General features: G+C 40.0%; 1 protein-coding gene across 1 annotated transcript; it reads left to right on the top strand.

Annotated features, from left to right (window-relative positions):
- The first annotated feature begins 88 nt into the window (after nucleotides 1–88).
- Nucleotides 89–15,412, top strand: rpgra (retinitis pigmentosa GTPase regulator a). The gene is made up of 15 exons (XM_034694041.1): nucleotides 89–119; nucleotides 402–527; nucleotides 644–736; nucleotides 2,286–2,348; nucleotides 2,455–2,613; nucleotides 2,712–2,861; nucleotides 2,942–3,100; nucleotides 4,189–4,344; nucleotides 4,640–4,764; nucleotides 4,853–5,059; nucleotides 6,359–6,839; nucleotides 6,935–7,026; nucleotides 10,847–13,871; nucleotides 14,115–14,308; nucleotides 14,405–15,412. The coding sequence occupies exons 1-15, from the start codon at nucleotides 89–91 to the stop codon at nucleotides 14,960–14,962; spliced, it is 5,619 nt and encodes a 1,872-aa protein (XP_034549932.1). The 3' UTR covers nucleotides 14,963–15,412.
- Nucleotides 15,413–18,673: the final 3,261 nt, after the last annotated feature.

Here is an 18,673-nt window from a genome sequence, read left to right as displayed (position 1 = left end):
CTTGATCCACCTGTCAGTCAGCACAGTCTATGGTCAGCACTGAGCCCCATGCTGAGCGAGAGGAGGTGAGAGGGGAGCAGCAGAGGAGATGACGGGACAGAGAGATGAGGACATACCTGGTGAGAGTACCTTCAGAACATGACTCTTAGTAGCATGGTGCATTAACTTGTCTTGAAGGCATACTTACCTGCCCATTCTATAAACAGTATCCACAGACCGTATGAGTGTGTGTGTGTGTGTGTGAGGTGAGCCTGTAGCTATTTCTGTCAGGCAGCTACTTAACTCTGAGGTGTGACAGCAGGTTGGGTTGGGATTTAGCGGGTGTTACATTAGAGAAGTTCAGAAGTTTAGTGCTGCTTTGAAATCCTGCTATTCTTAAAAATGAATGAATATATCATCAGAAACAGGTGCCATCTTCACATTTGGAAGGAGCGGATTTGCTGACAATGTGCCTTGTAAATTCTGGCTGAAAAATGACCAACCAGTGCAAGTATCCTGCGGCGGAGAGCACACTGCTGTCATCACAGGTTCAGATAATCTATGCACATTTTTATGAATGAAGAATCAGTGTGTTCCAATAATTGCTAGTTTTCAAAAGGTTAAATCAAACTTTGTTCTCTGTTATGGTATTCATTGTCTGCAGGAAATGGCAGGCTGCTAATGTTTGGTGATAATACTTGGGGCCAACTTGGGCTTGGATTGAAGCATGCTGCAAGCAAACCTGCCTCAGTGAAAGGTCATTTTCATTCCTCTAGATCCAGGACTCATAATTATTGTCACATTTCCTTCATTCTTGATCTTTCATTATCTCATTTAATCTCTTAATAGAGACTATAAAAAGGTTTGAACCATTTCATGATGCAATTGTCCATAGCTACTAGCTGATAACTATAAAAAGTGTCCTCTACCATGGATATTATTCTCTTTGTCTTTCCAGCTATATAAAAACACTCTTCTTTTGGCCTACAGTACTCTAACATTTTAGTAACGCATGCTGTAATCCCTGTAATGTTGTAATGTTCATCATTTGTCTTGAGAAAAAGCGCCTCCTGCTGGTAATGGAAATGATACCACATGTGTGATGATTATATTAGAGTTTTCTCAGTCGCTTTGGTACGTTTCTCAAATCATCCTCAACATTTGCAAAACAGTAAGTGCATTTCTCAAAACAATTCGTACAAATAGCAAAACACCATGGATTACCTGCAAAAGCCAGTATCTTTCTCAAAATCCTTATTTCATCTTTCAAACGTAAATATCTGTGTCAATGAACATGTCAGTGCCATCAGAATGACAAGTCCTTGTGTCATTGTGTATGGATAAGACAGTCAAATTACTTAGTCATGTTCTCAATATAACAGTGGACTCTGGAGGGAAGTTCTGTTGTAAACTATGGCTAAAGTTTTGATGACAGTTATTGTAAATTGTAAGTTACACCTTAGTTTATGTGGGAGATTGGTGGCAAGAGACTGGACAAGATTCACATTTACGCTTTTACTGTTTGTACTTTAATTTGTTGACAGACCATGTCATTGCAATACATAAATAAAATGACATAATGTGCATAGCACAAAGAAAAATCAAAAGTAGAAATGTGAACATAGGGGAAACTGTACATGCAGTGCTGTAGGAATTACAGTGCAGTGCAATCTTCCTACACCTCCAGACATTCCTGTCTGTTGGGCCTGTGTGAGAGAAAGTCAAGATTCACCTGAGAGCAATTTACCAATTCAGGACAGATTTAGAAAAACAGTCTGATGGAAATGTACAGAAATATGACTGACATATTCTGACAACATGTTCAACCATTTTGCATGTGAAGACTTATGCGATGAACTAATGCCTAAATGTTGTGGAGGGTGAGACTATTCAACAGAGACCCATTATAATACATTTTGATCAACATGACATAAGCACTTGATAATGTAGGAAAGGCAGAGAATTGTACATAATCATTTGCATGGATGTACCAAAGCATTTTCAACTTGTTCAAAGAAATGAGAAACTGCTTTTTTGATGTGCTCAAGTGACGCAATGATGTGAAGATTGAACAAGTAGTTTTGAGAATTTAAATTCTGATCTGAGAAATGTACCAAAGCGACTGAGAATAACTGTAATGATGGGCTTCTTTGTGTTTATGCCTAAGACAGTCTTAGCTTATGTGTCTACCTTTGTAAACATTTGTCTGAGCTTTAATTCAAATTCAGGCTGTGTAGAAATTATTTTCAGTGTTTTTTTGTCTTTCTTTAGTCGATGTAATTATTCTTTTTTTTTTTCAATTTCAGCCTTAAAGCCTGAGAAGGTGAAGCTAGTAGCTTGTGGGAGAGATCACACAATTGTCTGCACAGGTACAATGCTGCAGAATAATTGAATATGTCTTGAGTGTGAAGTAGTATTTCCTATCGTTGGTTGTTTCTTTATATACTTTATATAGGATTTGGTTCATATTTTCAGAGCAGGGACGTCTGTATGGTGCTGGCAATAACCAGGATGGGCAGCTGGGTTTGGGCCACTGCAACAGAATTACATCTTTTCACCTGCTGCGTCCTTTCTGTGACCATGCACCAATCAAAATGCTCTCTGCAGGATGCAACACCTCAGCTGCCTTAACAGGTCCAAACAGTGACATGTCATGATGTGATAACTGTCTAAGAGGCCCAGTGTGTGTGATGTTTTTAATTATTCTACTCTCTGTTTGCATGTGTTTGTAGAGGATGGGAGGCTGTTCATGTGGGGAGACAACTCTGTGGGTCAGATTGGATTGGGGGATGAAGGATTTGCCGCAGAACCCAAAGAGGTGGATGTTGGGGAAGCTGTGATGTGGGTTTCCTGTGGGTACCACCACTCAGCGTTTGTCACAGGTACTTCACACAACAACAAACCTTCAGATAACTTTGATATTATTTACCTCGGGTACAGTGTTGTGCTGGCTCTCTTTCAGTGGATGGAGATCTCTATACATTTGGTGAGAGTGAGCATGGGAGGCTCGGTCTCCATGAGGAGCAGCTGGCCAATCCCAGAGTCCCTCAGAGGGTGCAAGGGATTCTGGGTCATGCCATCCAGGTGTTTTGTGGAGGGGAGCACACTGTGGCACTCACAGGTAAATTTCTAAACCAATCTCCTTAAGGTCTGGTAGATATCTGTTATGTGTGTGCATTAAGTGATCTGATCCTTTTTAGCTTTACAGCAGAAACTGTAGTGAAAGTCTGCCAAACCTGAATGCAGCTAGAGTTCAATTCAATTCAAAAACTTCATTTATTCTCGAATAGACATTGAGGTTTCCCTCATTTCCAATGTTGAGATCACAGGCACAAAGTCTGTTGGAGGGTATTCCATGATTTAGGGGCATCAATGGAAAAAGCTGATCGACCCAGTTCAGTGTTAACTCGAGGGACATTCAAAATGAGCCAATCAGAAGAGCAAGTCCCGTAGGATACATAATTCCACTCCAACAAGTCTGTAAGGTAGGTGGGGAGCTTTCCAACAAGCGCTTTAAAAATATACAAAAGCCAGTGTTTGTTCCTCCTCTGCTCAAGAGAGGCCCAACTAACCTTCTCATACAGGACACAATGATGGGTGTCATATCTGTCACCAGTGATGAATCTGAGAGCAGAGTGGTACTGCAGCATGTTTATAAATCACATCACCATAATCTAAAACAGATAAAAAGTACTGCTTCAACAACTCTCTTTCTACAAGACAGTGGGAAGCTGTATTTATTTCTGTATATGAAACCAACTTTCTGTCTTAACTTGGTGGAAAGAGTGTTTATATGGCTTTTGAATGTTAGATTCTTAGTTAGCTGTTGCTGTTTCATTGTTCTCTCCAACTCTATATTGCGTTAATTATATTTTATAACAAAGCTGTTATCAACATTATACACAACATCAGCTTTTCTCTATAACTGCAGATTCCACTCTATGAATCCTGAAAATTACACGTTTTGTGTGTTTCATGCTTGGCTGTTTGACATATATGAGAACTCAAAATATTTCACTTACTAGTGATGGAGCAGTAGGGAAAGAAGTATGGTCTTCAAAACTATTTAGAAATTTAGCGATATCCCGTGGCCAGACTGTAGATTGAAGCACTCCCTGGCTCCGCCCTCCTGTCCAGCACTACTTGAGTGAAAGTAATCACCACTGCTAACCACAGGTGTATTTTGATATGTTTTTTTTTTTCTGTCAGAGGAGAGTGTGTACACTTTTGGAAGGGGTCAGTACGGACAGTTGGGCCATGGGACCTTTCTGTTTGAAGCTGAATTGCCAAAAACACTCCAGCACTTTTTTAACACTGGCATCAAGCACATATCCTGTGGAGAGAACCATACTGCTGTAATCACAAGTAAGCTTTTTGTTGAGCTGGATTTAGTCTTTATTATAAGTTTGTCTTTTTTATCTCCAAATATCTAAATTAAGTGTTCTTTTAGTCACATGAAAGTGTTTTGTTGTCTTGTATAAAGCTGCTGAATTCCTTAGAATAATATCTATTTGATGTAATTTCTGATGGAATAAAATCCCCCATGGAACTCCCACACCCAGTAGCAGTCTAAGGCAATGGTTGCAGTTCAGGATGAGTTAACATTGCAGTGGTGCAGCAGTGACTGAACACAACATTTGAACTTCTCTCTCCTTCACAGGCGATGGGCTTCTCTACACGTTTGGGGATGGTCGACATGGGAAATTGGGATTAGGAGAGGAGAACTTCATCAACCGCTTCAGCCCGACACTCTGCACACGATTTCTCCAGTACAACGTTCAGTTAGTGAGTGACTGTGATGATAGGGATTTTAATGAGATCTTACATTCCAAACAGCTATTATCATGCTGAAATATTATTTTCCTATGTGCAGGTGTCCTGCGGTGGTGACCACATGTTGGTACTGGCTTCACCCAGACCCCCAGAGATCCATGACGACATGCCAGAAAAGGACGACATGTCTACAGAGGACTTTTTAGAATCAAGATACACAGAACTTCTCCTTCTGGATACTTTGATTGGTCCTAATACACTTGTCCCACTACCAGCCCTGTCTGCTCGAGCCCGCCACAGAGAAAAAGTGAGATCCTACACTCATTGTCCAGACACAAACTGGTTCTTAAAAGACCTTATAGCTGTATCATCATTGATTTCAAAGGCGAGAATGTTCTAAAACTAGTTTATCATACATGAATTGGTTGATCTATCTTTTAATTTATGCTGTGTTTTCAGGTTACAAGTCCCATGGATTTAATGAATTATATCACTGTGAATTATTGGTATATACTGATGAAATAACTGAAGGCCATTAATGTCCTTACATTCATACTTTAAAGCTTCTGTAAGGAATTTTTGGTCTGTGTTGATTTTGGCACCCCCTTTGGACAAAGCAGGAACTTCTTATTTATTTTCTGATTTGACCTGTACTTATTTAACCCTCCTGTTATGTTACACAGAAATAATGATCCTGGGTCAATTTGACCTGGGGCATATTCAATTATCCAAAAGTGTCAGAACCCCAAAAAATCCCATTACACATTTTTTTAAATCAAATTTTTAACTCCATTATTAACAATTTAAATCACGATTTGGTCCATTGGTGTTCTTTAATTCTCACAGATCATGGTTCAATGAGGATAACTCACTTGTTTTTCATTGAAATTAATGTTAAAACTTTTTTAATGTACATTTGAAAGCCCTAAATATAAATACAATAGTTTTACATGACATAGATTTTTGTTTATTTTATTTTACATTTTGAATTTTTTTTTTTAATGAGGTACACTTCTTCTGTCACATGCTGCCCAGATTTTTATGCTGCAATAAGCTGGTTTGGAAGGTATATATTACCTAAAATAGACTTTAAAAATGGTCAGTTTGACCCGCAACATAACAGGAGGGTTACTTTTTTTCAAATCATATCCTGATTTCTCTAATACGGAACAGTCAAATGTACTTATTAAGAATTAGGGTGCAGCAGTTCAGGCTTTAATAATAACAATATAGAAGTTGTCTGTCCTGTAGTTGATGGTCAGTTCTGTTTTGTTGGTCATAAAAAGACATCAGTATTCATTTCAGCCTGTTTTGTGAACAGATATAAATTCCTCACATGAGCTTTAAGCCGTACTATTGTTAAAGAAATATTACATTTCTTTCTATGTAGGGATCAAAGTTGTAGATATTACCAGCTGAGTGCTTCAGACACAAAGAAAGATACTTCATTGTAATTGCTAACTGAGTCCAGCAGGAGGCAGTGTTGCATCGTGTTAGGTTCTGGTGTAGTGCCTCTAACTAACTGGTTGGGGGAGCTCTATAGTCGTGATTCAAACCCTGTCCTCAGTGATCTTCTTTTTTCTGTTTTCCCTCTCTTGTGATTCAGGGGAGCTCTGTGGAGCTGTTTGGGGAAATGTTTCAAAACCTCCCACGTCTAAACTCTGACTTCCTCAGCACTTCATGGCAAACTTCAAGAAACATCCCAACCCCAAAAGCCCTTTCAAAGGACAAAACCTCCCGTTCTTCATCCCCTAAACCACAATCAGTAGGAACACCAAGCCCGGTATTATCCTCCAAGCCTTCAAGCCCACGGTCACGATCATCCAGCACATTAAGGAATAAATCCTCGAGAGCTTCTTCCTTTAAGTCTAATTCCAAAGAGTTGCTTTCTCCATTACTCTCACCAAAGTCTATAACTAAACAAAGACGCTATATCACAGCAACTCCTACAAAAACTACAAAGAAAACCACTAAAAAGGCCTTAAGTGAAAAATCAACTAAGGAACCCAGTTTCACATCCAGACCCTCCAGTGGTATCTCATATCAAGATCTCAATGACAACGATCACCTGGTTTCACCACAAGCAGGTATTTCTAACGCATTGTTTTAACCTTTTAAACACACAGTTGCAGCTAACGAGTGTTTAAAAAGTGTTTAACCTGAACATCGTCAACTATTTCAGAGGTAGAAAATTCTCAGACGGAGATTGGAACAGAAGAGGTGAAGGAGATGATCCGTGAGAAAGAGGACAACTCTGATGGTTCGCCCATTATGGTGAGAGAAATCACTGTAAATGCCTTTTTTATGCAATGATTTGACTCTGATTGTGTAGAGAATTCAAGTATGATAAGTTATCCACAAAGTCATAAACACACACTCAGTTATTTTCCCCTTCAGGGTTCTAGGTTGTGGCTTAGATCGTGAGCACTCCAAGGCAGGAAGCTGCAACGTTTTACACTCACCAAGTTTTCCAGGAAATGTGCATAGCTCAGCATACATACTGTACTGTGTGTGTGTGTGTGTGTGTGTGTGTGTGTGTGTGTGTGTGTGTGTGTTTTCATTTTTGTTTTGTGGAATGGCTTCCTCTAAACTGTCTCAGATATCTATTTCTTTCAGCAAACACATACACACTCATACACACTCATACACACTCATACACACACATACACACACACACACACACACACACACACACACACACACACACACACACACACACACACACACACACACACACACACACACACACACACACACACAAACAACACTTCAGCAGAAGTTGGCAGGAATCTCGCCACATCTCATCAGTGTTTCCACGGCCAGTGATGAGGCAAGCTGTGAAAGAGTCTCCAGCGTTGTTGTGTGTCATAGTCCAACATGTGGTTCTCAGTGAGCTTCTCTGCTCTTGTTGTAATTTCAGATGAGCTTGTGACTGTGTGTTCATTCATATGCAGTTGAGGGATAAGTATTCAGAGCCTGAGTAATACCTCAGGAAGAAAATCCTGCATTGAAATCCCTCACATGTAAACACACCACAGGGAGTCTTATCAGCAAATGTGTGTAGAATATCAAAAGTAAAAGCACACATAATGCACCAAAAGGCTTACTTTATTCAATTAAACATCCTGAATGGAACCCTGCAGAGTTTATTTCTTTTAACCGAGTGGGAAAAAAATGTCAGTAACTGCACTCTTGTTTTAAATTTAAAGCTCCAGTGAGGGACATTTGGCTTGTGTTGATTTTAGTGACCCCCTGTGGACAAAGCGTTACTTCCCATCTCTTTACCAATTTTGTCCTGTACGTGTGTAGGTAGTGTTTCCTGACAAATAATGTTATTCTGCTTTCTTTTGAAAGTCAAATGTATTACTCATTCAGATTCTATGCCATAAAGATGCCAAGAAGAACGTTTTTTGTGCTTTAACTTACATTGTCTGACTCCTACCCCTCTGGCAGCAGTTTAAAGCATTTAAAACTCTACATGGAAATAGTCAATCTATATGCCACTAATCTTGTTTGCTTATTACGGTTAAAGAAGCATTATACATTTCAGTCTTTTTTGTAATTAGTTAAAAACTCCAAACAGGAGCTTTAAATTCTCTAAAGAGACGTTTCTGTAGCTTACCAAAGGTGTACAATAATGTGCTACGATGTTTTCATCAACATTTTCATTTCAAATTTGTTAATAAACATTAATTCTTCAAACTAGGTTGTTAGCATTAAAACAGGTTGCATTATAATAATAATAATAATAATAATTTTATTTGTAGAGCACTTTTCAAAACCAGGTTACAAAGGGCTTTCCATGGGCAGAGTAGTCAAGATAAAGAAATAAAACATATTTTAAAAGACATAAAATTCCCCTAAAAGAACTCTAAAGGAATAAAAGTATTTTGAAAAATATTTCTTCAGAAGGTTAAAATAAAATAAAGTCAAATAAAATTCAGATAAAATCTGGGAAGGCTCTGCGATAAAAGTATGTTTTAAGAAGGGAATTAAAAAAATTGTACTTACCGCACTGACAGTTTCTTTGTTTTGTGATGATAAGAAAGTACAATGAGAACTGAAGCGAAAATGCACACAAGTATTCCAAATAACCACTTACTCCAGATGTCAAAAACATTTTAAGGTATAAAGTGCTTAATATACCCTGAAATGTGGATTCATTGACATATCAGAACATAAATAAATAGCTAAGGAACTGTACACAGGTTCATGTATTATCCATTACTCTCTGCGTGTGGGCTGAAGTGTGTGACATGTTTTGAAACACTTGATAACCAGGTAATTGAATAAGCACAAAGCACAAGATAAATACACGTGAGAAAAAAAGCTGACTGACATGTTCAAAAAACAGTGTTTATTAAACCTCATTGTGAAAGCCTTTTTTTTTTGCAGGCAGGCTGCTGTGACAGGTGGGTTAAAAAAAGACCAAATTAATCACCACTTGTTCATAAACAGTGCAGATGGAAAGACAAGGATTCTTGCTTTTTTTTTTTTTTAATATTACCTTATTTCCTTTTACCTCTGGCTTACAGCTGTGGTTTGTTATATGTTCCTACAAGCACACATGTTCATGTCTTGTAAAAAGTAGAAATACAGTAAAAAGAAAAATACATCTTCCATATGCTTCAAGTTCTTCCTCTGTGTATGGTTCAAATTATACTGTGGAGGAAGGTTCAAACGTGTATTTGAAGAAGACTGTATAAAATATGGACGTAGTATCCGTGACGTCACCCATCTGTTCCTGAGAGCTGTTTTGAAACCAATCGACGGCGGCAGCCATATTTTTTTTTTTTATTAGTTTATTTGACAGGGGCCATGCAAAACAAAAACTGTCAAGCCAGAGTTAGCTATAAGCTAATTTTTATCTGTGGTCCCTCGCATATTGGAAATGCGAAACTCAACCAGGCAAAGTGTGACGTAAAAGGGCGGAGTTTGAGTCTCAAAGCCAACAGCTATGTGTTCCCGGGAGTCCAGTCAGTCATGTCCTTATTTAGGCAAAAACTCGTAATCTTAATATCTTCTGAACCGTTGCGTTAGAAAAAAATTCACCCCCCGTACATTGTGTGCCGATAAAGAGATTAGCTATGTAGGGCCAAGCCGTTTTTGAACCCGGCTGTAAACATGTTCATTAATGCTGCAAAGATCGTCTTTTTCCCATTCATGTCTATGTGGTTTCCGGTGTTTCTGCAGCCAGCCTCAGGCGGATTCTCAATGAATTGCAGTTTATAACACTTCTGCATGGGCTTCATAGTTTGAGACTGGAGGTTGCCGCTTGATTTGGACATGATGATAACATCTTAATATGCAGTAACAATAGTTTCTTATATTATGTTGCTAACACTGCTGGATATTTGTGTCTAAATTTGGATGATTTTTACATAAAGCTTGTTTGAGGAGTTTTAACTGGTTATGAAACAGACTCAAATTTACAGTGGCGCCTTTTTATGATCTAAAAAAGCAAACATGACCATTAGGAAAAGAGTGAGATTTTCTATATTGTAATTTTTAATGCAGGTAAATACTGTAAGGGAGGTAGGTGACAGACAAGGCAATGTACAGCAGGGTGCACGTTGTTGTTTTTTTCACATTTTCGACAGCAAATCTTCATGATAATTGATACATTAAAGGAAAGCCAGATGAGAATTGTGGTTAGAAAACATTACTTACACATATACAGGACAAGATCAACAGAGATATGAAGTATCACTTTGAACACAGGGGGCACCAAAATCAACACTAACAAAAACTTCCTCACAGGAGCTTTATTAACAACAATGCTACAAAATCTCAAACTCTATTATTCTTATTGTTTTCAACAACAATATTTATCCTCAATGAGTCTTATCAAAGTTTGTTATTGAAAATAAAACCCCTACTTCTTCAGACTGCATCATGCATGCTTTTGAAAATAAAACACACATCAAATGCAACAACTACTTATTTAGTTTTGTTGATTGCAGGTTTTCTGCTCCTCTTGCACAACTTACTGATTCAACTGCACAGCATTGAAATGGCTGTGATGTTTTACTGCCTGTTTTATGTTTATTTTTACATTTCAGTAAATGCTTATTTTCTCTGTGATTTATTATAGGGAAAGAAGAAGGGCCGAGCTCTCAGGAGAAAAATTAAAGAGGCGGAGGCTTTTATGGATCAGTCCAATGGGAAGGCAGACCAGAGTTCTCAGAAAGCCTTACCAACAGAGCTTCAGAGAGGCTCCAGCTCCTCAAAGAATGACGTGTCTCCTCTGAGGAGCCCGAAGAGTCCGAGAAGCCCTAAAGTCACATCCAAAGGAAAAGAGAATATTTCTAAGAGGTCTAATAGGATAAAAAATGATGATGACAGACAACCTCTGAAGGCACCCTCCCAGTTTAATTCTAAACAACATGATAAAAGCAAGTTATTACAATCAAGCCAAACATCTCCCCAGTCTGTTCAGAAGACCCTGACAGAGGTGCAGCAGAGACTGACTGAAGTGAAGGAAAATGTCAAGAGAAATAGACACACTTTGAAGAAAGATTCTTTTGGAACTCCAAAAAATGAGAAAATTTATTCCCCAGCCTTTGACAGAGCGTCTCCTGCTATTACGGTCACTGAAGTTAATGAAATGACCAGCATATCCGTACTAAGTGGAAGTCCAATACCTGTAAGAAGCGATTCAAACGACGATTCGGAAATAACTGATGTCAAACCTGTTGAAGTGGAGATGCAACAGGAGACTCAACAAGTCCCATCAACTCCAACAAAAGAGTTAAATATAGCATCTGTATCAAGAAACAGTCAAAGTAGAACACCATCAATGGAAAATGATACCACACCTGTCAATACACCTGTTCAGGCTAAGAAATCAAAAAGAGGTACACCTACAACTGCAAAGAAGAAACCACAAAAAGGGGAATCCACACCTGTCAAAAGTGTCAGTAAATTTGCGAAAACAACTCAAGTCGAGAGTAAAAGCAAAAACAAAGCGGTCTCAAATGAGTTAAGTCCTGCAATAAGCACACCCCAAAGAGCTAAAGGCAGAACTGCAGATAAGCAGAAGCTATCTGATGTTGACAGCAGTGAAGATAAGAGCAAAAAGAAGGCAAAAGACTCTAAACCAAAGACAAAAACAAAGCCAGTAGAAGAAGAAAACAAGGCAGAAAAGGAAGATAATGGTGACTCTAAAGATAATAAGAGGGCCAAGCCAGGAAATAAGCAGACTGAAGCTTCTATTCCACTGTTATCACAGCAGGATGCATCTTTTGAAGTGCAGAGTAATTCCATTTCCTCACGAAACTCTGAGAGAAAAGAGGTGGTTTCTGCCCGCGGTGCCAAAACCCCGCCAGGCTTTGAACCTGGTGATAGAGATCTGTTGGTTTCTGAAACAAGCAAAGAAGAAGAAAAACCAAGCTTGGGGGAAATCTTCAGTACAGCAGTCACTCTCCTTCCTGCTGTGGGGATTGCAGGTGCAGCTATGGGGTTACTACATGAGACAGTGACAAACGTAGCTGAGTTCCAGTCTGACAGTGACACAGGCACACCCTTACCGACTGCAACACCCGTTCGAATGAAGCAGTTCACAAAGCAGAGAGCAATAACAGGGCCCTCCTTTTCCTCAACGCTGTCACATCTGTCTTCAAATGAAGAAAGCACAAATAAAAAAGTTCGGGCCAGCGTCCAATCAGAATCCAGTAATGAAGCGAATGAAAATGGAAGCAGAGATGGTACTCATGATGAGTCACAACAAGAGCTGGAGAAAAGTGACATTTCAGAGCAGGTAACAGAGGGGGAGAACAGCGAGAAAGATCTGGAGACGTCCCAGCAGAAGCACAGAGAAGATGATAAGTCTGACAAGCCTTCAGAAGATGAGCAGGAAAATGAAGAAGAGGATGAGGAAGGGGCTAGTGGAAGTGTTGTGGGAGATAAGGAAGTAAAAGAAGAAGGGGAGGAAAGTAGTAACAAAGATATAGAAGAGGATTCTGGTGAGGGTGAGGAAGAGGAAGATGATGACACTGCAGAGGGAGATGGTGAGGAGGAAACAGGCTCTGAAGAGGAAGAAGATGAAGGCAGCATGCTGAAAAGTACAGAGGCTGAAGGGGAGGAGGAAGAGGAAGAGGAAGGGAGCAAAGGGGACTCAAGTGAAGGAGGGAGTGACTCAGCAGATGAAGAAGAAGTTGAAGAGTCAAGTGAAGAAGAGAATAAAGGGGAAGAGGAAGAAAGTGTGGACGATGAGGAAGAGGACGGTGAAAGTGGAGAAGAAGCAGGAAGTGTAGCTCAGACAGAGGAAGAGGAGGAGGAAGAGGAGGGAGAGGACAGTGATGCCACAGCATCTGATTCTAATGAAGACAATAAAGAAGATGAGGAAGACAATGAGGAAGATGAAGAGGATGAGGGTGCAACTGAGGAAGAAGGGGATGATCAAGACTCCTCGGAAAGTGAGGAGGAGGAAAAGAATTCAGAAGGAACTAAAACTACAAGTGAGGAAGAGGAGGATGACAAGCAGGATGAAGATGAAGAGGACGAGGACAGTAGGGTTGATGAAGAGGACAAGGACAGTAGGGTTGATGAAGAGGAGGAAGACAAGGAAGAAAAAAGCGATGAACAAGATGAACAAGATGAAGAGGAAGGAAAAGAAGCTGGAAAAGAAGCATCTTCCGAAGAGGGGGAAGATGAAGAAGGGACTGCAGATGAGGAAGCAGAAGACGGAGAGAAAGAGGCAGCTGAGGAGGAAGATGAAGAGAGTGAAGACGAGGAAGCAGTGGAGGAAGAAGAAGAGGGTGAAGATGAGGAAGCAGTGGAGGAAGAAGAAGAGGGTGAAGATGAGGAAGCAGTGGAGGAAGAAGAAGAGGGTGAAGACGAGGAAGCAGTGGAGGAAGAAGAAGAGGGTGAAGACGAGGAAGCAGTGGGGGAAGAAGAAGAGGGTGAAGATGAGGAAGCAGTGGAGGAAGAAGAAGAGGGTGAAGACGAGGAAGCAGTGGAGGAAGAAGAAGAGGGTGAAGATGAGGAAGCAGTGGAGGAAGAAGAAGAGGGTGAAGATGAGGAAGCAGTGGAGGAAGATGAAGAGGGTGAAGACGAGGAAGCAGTGGAGGAAGATGAAGAGGGTGAAGACAAGGAAGCAGTGGAGGAAGATGAAGAGGGTGAAGACAAGGAAGCTGTGGAGGAAGATGAAGAGGGTGAAGACAAGGAAGCCGTGGAGGAAGATGAAGAGGGTGAAGACAAGGAAGCAGTGGAGGAAGATGAAGAGGGTGAAGACAAGGAAGCAGTGGAGGAAGATGAAGAGGGTGAAGACAAGGAAGCCGTGGAGGAAGATGAAGAGGGTGAGGAAGATGAAGAGGGTGAAGACGTGGAAGCTGTGGAGGAAGATGAAGAGGGTGAGGAAGATGAAGAGGGTGAAGATGAGGAAGCAGTGGAGGAAGAAGAAGAAGAGGGCGATGAAGACGCTTCAGAAGAGGGGGAAGATGAAGAGGAGGAAGAACGAAAAGAGAAAAGTAAAAATGTGGAAGAGGCCAGCGATGATGAGGAAGAAGAGGAGGAAGAAGAGAAGGAAGAGGAAGAGGAAGAGGAGGAAACTAATGTTAAAGCAGAAAAACAATCAAAAGTCAGTAATCAGAGAGAAAAAACAAAACAGGATCAAACAAAGGGAAAGAAAGGTAAAGATGATGAGGAGGAGGATCAAGAAGAAAGTGAGGAAGAGGCTGATGAAGAAGAAGAAGGAGATGAAGAGGAAGAGGCTGATCAAGAAGGAGAGGAAGTGGAAGAGGCTGATCAAGAAGGAGATGAAGAGGAAGAGGCTGATCAAGAAGGAGATGAAGAGGAAGAGGCTGACCAAGAAGGAGAAGAAGAGGAAGAGGAGGAAGATGCAGACGAGGAAGAGGAAAATGAAACAGATGTTAAGCCAAAAAAGGAGACCAAACTCAGCCGTCAGGGAGAGAAAACAAAACAGAAACAAACTAAAGGAAAAAAAGCTGACGATGATTCTGATGAAGATGAAAGTGAGGAAGGGGCGGATGAAGAAGGAGAGGAAGAAGAGGAGGAGGAGGAAGAGATGAAAGTAAAGGTAAAATCACCAAATCCCAAAGTGGTCACAGCAAAGTCTCCTGCTGCCGACAGAAAAGACAAACAACAAAAGGAAAAACCGAAACCAGCACCGAGGACGAAGAAGATAAAAGAAGAAACCCCTCAACAGTTCTGGAACGATGTTCTGCCAAAGTACCTTGACCTGGAGTGATGACTTTGAGTACCTCCACCTGCAGTCATGTCTTTTAGTACCTCCACCTTAAGTCAGGTTTTGTAGTACCTCTACCTGCAGACCCGTCTTTTAGTACCATACTTGCTTTGACTTCTTTTAGTAACTTAACCTGCAATTAACTCCTTTTAGTACCTCAACCTGAAGTGACATGATTTAGTACCTCAACTTGCAGACATGTCTTACAGTACCCTTTTCTGTACTGGCATCTTGTTGTACCTGGACCTGTAGTGATGTCTTTTAGTATCTGGACCTACTGTGTCATCTTTTAATACTCCAATCTGCAGTGGAGTATTTAAGTACCTTAAAATTGCTGTCTCTGAGTTCATCAAATTTCAGTTCCATCTTTTGGTAACTAGACCTTCAGTGTTGTTTTTAAATACCCCAACTTGCAGTAAAATTGTCTGGTACCTTGACTTACCATAAAGTCTTCCGTCAACTTGACCTGCAGCATTGTCCCTTTTTTACTTCAACTTACAGTGAAGTCTTTTAGTACCTCGACGTACAGCTACATCTCATAGTAAACAACGACTGTGTTTTGTGGTATTGAGAGTCAGATCAAGGTGCAAAGTCTTACAACATTTCAAAAACAGCTTGAAAAAGCAGATATTACAGCTTTGATTACTGGCCAGTTGTTTTTACCCCTCTTCCCTGCACTCATTTGATTTATTGCTTTTTTAATTGTGTAACCCTCCTGCCTGATACCACACAAATCAGCTATCTGGGTGTATTGATTTAAAAGTCTGGGCAAAGAAGCAGCCACAGAAGACTTTAATCAACCTCCTTTATCTATGCATATAGACATTTTTAAATGAGTCTCCTAAAGACCTATAAACAGGCTTCAATGTGTGAAATCAGGACATTTAAGTTAAAGAAAAGCCAAAATTGAAACCTACTTGCATGGAGGAATGAAGTACATTAGGTTTTTATTACTCAGACCAGACAATTTAAGTGACAAATTGCTAATTTGTTTTGTTCATTTAATGGGATTAGTCGACTGTGAGAAATACACATATCACTAGATTCTTCCATTTAAAATGTAAATACAGACATGATTGATTGGGAAATGTAATGAAAATTGGCTCCCTCTCTATATCATTTGGTGCGTCCTTCACGTCTTTGATTTTTGCTGGATTGTGTTGATTGTCTCATAAATTAATTAATGTTGTTATGCTGAGAGAGTGCCTTGAGTCTGTCTTCATAATGTACATTTTGTCTGTGGTTAGGATGATTATTCTCTGCTTGAGGCCTCAGCATGTCTCGAAGCAGTGCAATGCTCAGATTGTAAACAGCATCACTCCTCACAAATGTGTCTACGGGCTCTTCACTCCCTTTATGGTGACAAAACTCCTTCTGTAATTTCATACTGTGTAAAGTTTACTGTGTGTTTAGGTAGGGGTGAATTTTGCAGTTGGATTGTAAAACAATGCTTTTAAAGGCTTAAAGCTTGAAAAGATAAAAAATATACTTAAAGAAAAGACAGCCTATGAACTCGGATACGCCCTCAATCCAAAACCATTGGCCGTGACACCACATCAGAGTCTCGAAGGAGTCCTCCGCTTCAGTTAACTCTTTCCTCACCTGACCTCAAAGACACAATTCAACGGTCTGCTGAACCCACATGTAATTACAGCTTGGGAGATCCTCTGGCAGCTGCTTCACCGCACGCCTCCCTTTCCTGCATCCTGTCAAGATAAAGAACACTGCGACACCTTCATGTGCGGACTCGCCCCCTCGCACACTTCACAGGGCCTAAAACCAAACCTTAAGCTCCTGGAGAAGAAAACTCTGCCCTGATTAGACTTTGAACAGCCCTGTACTCTCACTCTGCTCCTCTGCTGTGAACGTTACTGTGTATATTCTAAAGCAGAATATTAATCAGCTATGGAAGACAGTTGAACAAATGTCAAGTCAGAATTGATCTGCAGTACTAAAGAGTAAAACTCCCCCCCACTACAGGAGATGGAAAGTCAAACATAAGGGAAACTTTAGTTGCTGTAGGACATATCATGAGAATAGCGTTGCTAGGAAACAACTTGGATCCGGCTTGACTTCCTATAAAAAGTTCATCATTAGGCAGTATCAAACTTTCAGTAAACTTCTACACATGTGTGAAACTTGAACATTTTTCTCCACTGTGTTGTTGCTGCTTCTTACGGATGTTGGTTTGTGCTTGTGTGTGTGTGTTTGATAAAGGAAAGAGGAAACATTAAACATTTTCCTCCATAATAGTTCTCACCAGTAGTACTGGTTTCAAATAATGACCTGAACAGTTATTCAATCCTAAAACCATTATCTTTAGGGACTTACATTTTTTTTGTTTTTGTAGATGTAACTGTACTCAGTTGCCTTTCCCTGCAGCTACCTCTTTCCATAAACTCCTCATCTCTGCGTTGTGTAGAATGATGAGCGAGAGGCTTGTTTGTCTATTTATGGCTCCATATAATATCTAAACGGGAACAGAATACAATATTAAGTGTCCGCAGAACAAAGGACTATTTTTGGACCACAATTCTGGGACTGCATCTCTTGGACCCTTGTGTTGTTGTGATGGTGCATACCCGCCTGGTGATCTGGTTTGGTTCATTACAGTTGAGTACGGTAAACCCTGATTTTGCTTTTCTTTTCACAGCCAACCGTACCCTTACTTTGTAGGCTGGGGTATAAGCCAGATGGCAGATATGTAATGGCTTTGTCTTTCATGCTCTTTAATTTTTCAGTACTCGCTCTGGAGCTTTTTATATGTCTTATTTGTTTGGATGTCTGCCATACCCTCTTCAGCCTTTCCCATCCCTAACAGCACCCGTCCAGTTCCCTCTGCACCCTCTATTCACCAACGATTCCTTGAAAGGTCTACACCTCCAATCAGATTAAAAAACATGTCTCTGTTACTCAGAAGTTACTCAGCGTACTTTGGCCTTTTTAGTACAGTGATGGAAAAATGACTGAGACCATTAATATAAATAAAAGTCAACCTTTAAATCTTCAACTTATTGTCTAAACGAAAATATTGTCACAGAACAGTTGATGAAGGGGCGACACATACCAACAAACACAAGATTAATCACTTTCATTTGAGCCTTATTAGAAATGCCAATGTATTTCAAAACATACACATGGTACAGCACACAAAATGCCCCCATAAGCATGTTATATAATGGTATTACTGACGCATGTAGCTCCTTGTTCCCAATCTGATGCAGAAGTGTATGTGACCTCATAGCCTTACCTTCAGTTCAGTTCAACCTAAAGTAAGTCTCCCATTAGAATACTTAATTTGAATGATTTCTAGAGGCCTGAGATGAGCAAAGGAAAGTTCCATTGAAAGAAAACTTTTTACAGTTTTGACTTAGTTCCTGCCTTTATAATATCTTGAACTCAAAGTTGTGAGCTGCTACTTTAATTGAACATCACAGAGTATTCTTTAAGGAGTCCATGTTTTATATGATGGCTCCAGGTTTAGAAGCTGAGGTGTCAAGTAACAAAGTACAAATACTTCATTACCATACTTAAGTAGAAATTTTGTGTATCTATACTTAACTGGAGTAATTATTTTTCAGCCGACTTTTTACTTCCTACTCCTTACATTTTAAAAATAGCCTCATTACTCTTATTTCATTTCGGCTTGTTTTCATTCCGGCTTGTCATCGTTAAAAAAAGAACAAAAAAAAACCCAAAACATATCCAGATAAA

Source organism: Notolabrus celidotus, chromosome 10 (assembly GCF_009762535.1).
Source record: "Notolabrus celidotus isolate fNotCel1 chromosome 10, fNotCel1.pri, whole genome shotgun sequence".
NCBI classification, from domain to species: Eukaryota; Metazoa; Chordata; class Actinopteri; order Labriformes; family Labridae; genus Notolabrus; species Notolabrus celidotus.
This window is presented reverse-complemented; position numbering and strand designations above follow the sequence as displayed.